Below are 3598 nucleotides of genomic sequence, written 5' to 3'. Positions count from 1 at the left end.
CGCAATCAGAACATATATTTTCCGATGAATAGACGGATTGATACGGTCACATGCGTCAAGGTGAGAAAAAAAACGGGTTTTATTTGTTTTTTTTTATGGTGTCTACAGAGCATCCTTTAAGGGTGTTACCATGTTATCGTGAGAACCTTCAAAACAACGGCATTGTACATCTTAAAATATGATATATTTTTACGCTATAAAAAAAAGTGGATGAAAGTTAATTCCAAAATTAAATGGGTTTTGCAGATATGGATTAGTTTGTGATAACGACAAGTTTGTTTAAGGAGACTGAGTTTGTATGTCATACAATTTGTACATGATAATAAATGCGTGATATCTTTTATGAGTGATATGTTTTAAGATTTCTTTTTTACCCTATATATTAAAAAGCGCACGCACTCAGAAAATACGTTGACAATTAATTCGAAAATCAAATGGAATTTCAGAAACCAATAGTTACGGCATTTTTGTTATTAAGCCTAGTCATTAGAGTCTTTGCTGATTGCAGTTGTGAAGACGAAGAAATCCACGGCAACAAAAGCGAAACCCTTAAGTACAAATTAATCGCACTTGCTTCCATATTGATTGCGGGCGGAATCGGCGTATCTCTACCTTTCGCTGGCAAAATCTTTCCGGCCTTATGCCAAGAAAAAGATGGTTTCTTCCTAATAAAATCATTCGCTGCGGGCGTGATGCTGGCTACAGGTTTTATCCATATACTTCCAGACGCGTTCGAGAGCCTGATGTCTCCATGTTTGAAAGAACAGGTTTGGGGGGATTTTCCTTTATCTGGGTTTGTGGCTATGATTGCAACCATTGTGACGTTGATGTTTGAGAGCTGGTCAGTGGCATGCCATCCTAAGAATCAGACGGTAGCAGTTGAAGGGGTTGACGATGAAGAAAATAACGTTGGGGTTGTGACTGTTCACATGCATACAACCCATCACCATTCTCACGCCAATGATAATTCCCAAGTTTATCGATATCGGATTATTTCCCAGGTAAATTACTAGATCTTTCAAATCTTTTTGTTTCTTTTGAACGACAAAGTTAATTGAAATAAAAATAACTAGGCTGCAAACAGATAAATTATTAAAGACACTAATTAAGATGAACCAATCGACGATATCCTTTAATTATGTCTATAATTAAACTTTAAGGTGGGTTACAAGAAGTAATATATTGGTGAAAATATTATTTATCTTTTGGATCGCAGGTGCTGGAATTAGGAATTGTCGCTCATTCAATAATTATAGGATTATCGTTAGGTGCTTCCAAAAGTCCGGAAACCATAAAACCACTTATTGTTGCTTTGTCCTTCCACCAATTTTTCGAAGGATTAGGCCTCGGTGGATGCATCTTTCAGGTACGGATATTATCAACAAATTAATTAGATTTATTTTAGTCTACATAATTGGGTTGAATATCAACTATGGCTACGAATAAATCCTATATATATAACATGGTTCACTTATTTCAGGCAAAAATCAAGTCACTGGCGATTATATCAATGGGAGCGTTTTTCACCCTTACGACTCCAGGTGGAATTGTAATCGGAATATTGATGAGCAACAGCTATAAAGAAAACAATACAAATTCTCTTATTGTCGAAGGCGTGCTAAATGCTGCATCTGCTGGAATGTTAATATATATGGCTCTTGTCAACCTACTTTCTCCGGATTTCAATAATCCCAGGATGAAAAACAAGAAGATGCTTCTACTTGGTTCAAATGTTTTTCTTCTTCTTGGTGCCGGCTTGATGTCTCTCCTAGCCAAATGGGCTTGAGAATATATTGTTTTCACTGAATGGATTTGTCAAATTATAATTTCCTGATAACTAAGAGCATTAATTTTACAATTGTTAAAATGTTTCCAAATTCATCATAATCTTCATCATCATCATGTGATTCTTTGTTTCTTTCTGTAGCTCTTTTTCATGAAATTATTTGTACCCACCAACAGTCACCAACAAGGGAACTAAATTATAGGGGTCAAACCAGACTTTTTATTTATTAGTTATTTTGTATTCTATGTAAGAACCGTTTCTAGATCACACTGATATCAAGAAAATTTAAATGATTAATGAAACAAAACAATGATTTTAATGGTTTATAACAATAGTTTTCTGTTACCCACACCGAAAATTTGTACCGATCCTTCTTCCATTAACACCACATCAAGATCAGCACTTGGCAGACGGATCTAAATCAGGTTAAACACCATCACACTGAGAAAAAAAATCGAACTTTTTAGTGTTGTAATTAAAATTACAAAAATATACGAAGTGCATCTATGGTGGACGAGTCCCATAACATCTTTCTAAACACAAAATGCCGTTGTAGTTTAATTTTCAGGGTACCAAATTGCCCTGTCTACATGCCAAAAACATTAGGTAAACAAACTTTACCTAGAATATGTTAACATCCTCACAAAAAAAACCTAACCTTTAGCGACGACAAAAAACGTCGCAATTGATGACCCATATCGTCGCTATAGGTTCGTCACTATTACCTCGTGGTTAATACTCGTTTGTCGTCGCAAATAGCATCGTCGTCACTAAATGTCCCTGCCATCACTATTAGCGCCATCTCTATTAGTATTTGTCAGAGTTTTTCCGGCTACTCTTCCCGGAATCAGTAGTCGTCGCAATTGGTCATTGTCGTCCCTAAAGGTGTCGCTGCTAATGTTTTTTTTTTTAAAAAAAAAACAATTTATTTCTGATATGAGTTTATATATATAGAGTAAATTACTGAAATCATCCCTGCGGTTTGGTCAAAATTGCACGTTTGGTCCCTAACTTTTTTTTTGCACTCGGATCGTCCCTATGGTTTGATTTTGTTGCGTTTTTCGTCCCTATGGTTTGATTTTGTTGCATTTTTCGTCCCTTACATACATAAAGTTAGGGACCAAACATGCAATTTTTACCAAACCATAGAGACGAAAAACGCAACAAAATCAAACCACAGGGACGATCCGAGTGTAAAAAAAAGTTAGGGACCAAACATGCAATTTTGACCAAACCACAAGGACGATTTCAGTAATTTACTCATATATAATAATAATAATAATAATAATAATAATAATAATAATAATAATAATAATAATAATAATAATAATAATATGGAAATTTGATAAAAGTACAGAAATACATACCACATTACATAAAACATCTAACTATAACACATTACATAAACTATCTAATAAATCCAAAAGAACATCATCCATAACAGAAAACAAAAAAATACTATGTGTCTTCACTTCCTAATCGTTGTTTTCCTCGTTCATTTGCTTCTTAAATGAGCGGATAATATATCCAATTGCCGTCACAAACGTCGGGTTTTGAAAAAAAAACATTCACATCAACATCCTACAACTAAGTCACAAGCACATTAAGTCATTAACAATTTAAAAAACTATCAAACTATCAAATTGACCACCAACCGAATTAAGTCGTTAACAATCTAATAAACTATTAAACCGTCAAATCAATTAAGTCTTTAACAATTTAACAAACTACCAAACTACCAAACTACCAAAATTTACTATAAATGCCTCAAGTTCTTAACAATATAGCAAAGCTACCAAATTTTTTATGAAT

At 34.1% G+C, this 3598-nt stretch overlaps 1 protein-coding gene across 1 annotated transcript; it reads left to right on the top strand.

The window, feature by feature from the left end:
• The first annotated feature begins 434 nt into the window (after positions 1 to 434).
• On the top strand, positions 435 to 1838 carry LOC145028928 (zinc transporter 3-like). Its single transcript, XM_078977615.1, has 3 exons — positions 435 to 1001; positions 1217 to 1366; positions 1481 to 1838. Exons 1-3 carry the CDS (start codon positions 435 to 437, stop codon positions 1784 to 1786), a joined length of 1023 nt encoding a protein of 340 aa, XP_078833741.1. The 3' UTR covers positions 1787 to 1838.
• Positions 1839 to 3598: the final 1760 nt, after the last annotated feature.

Source organism: Lactuca saligna, chromosome 2, assembly GCF_052625555.1.
Source record: "Lactuca saligna cultivar CGN05327 chromosome 2, ASM5262555v1, whole genome shotgun sequence".
Lineage (NCBI taxonomy): Eukaryota > Viridiplantae > Streptophyta > Magnoliopsida > Asterales > Asteraceae > Lactuca > Lactuca saligna.
Note: the sequence above shows the minus strand (reverse complement) of the source record. Positions and strands in the feature narration are given on the sequence as shown.

Coding starts and splice junctions, on each gene's coding strand:
- LOC145028928 (XM_078977615.1), top strand. CDS start 435: ATGGAATTTCAGAAACCAATAGTTACGGCATTTTTGTTATTAAGCCTA. Junction 1,002..1,216: donor GATATCGGATTATTTCCCAG/GTAAATTACTAG, acceptor TTTGGATCGCAG/GTGCTGGAATTAGGAATTGT. Junction 1,367..1,480: donor TCGGTGGATGCATCTTTCAG/GTACGGATATTA, acceptor CACTTATTTCAG/GCAAAAATCAAGTCACTGGC.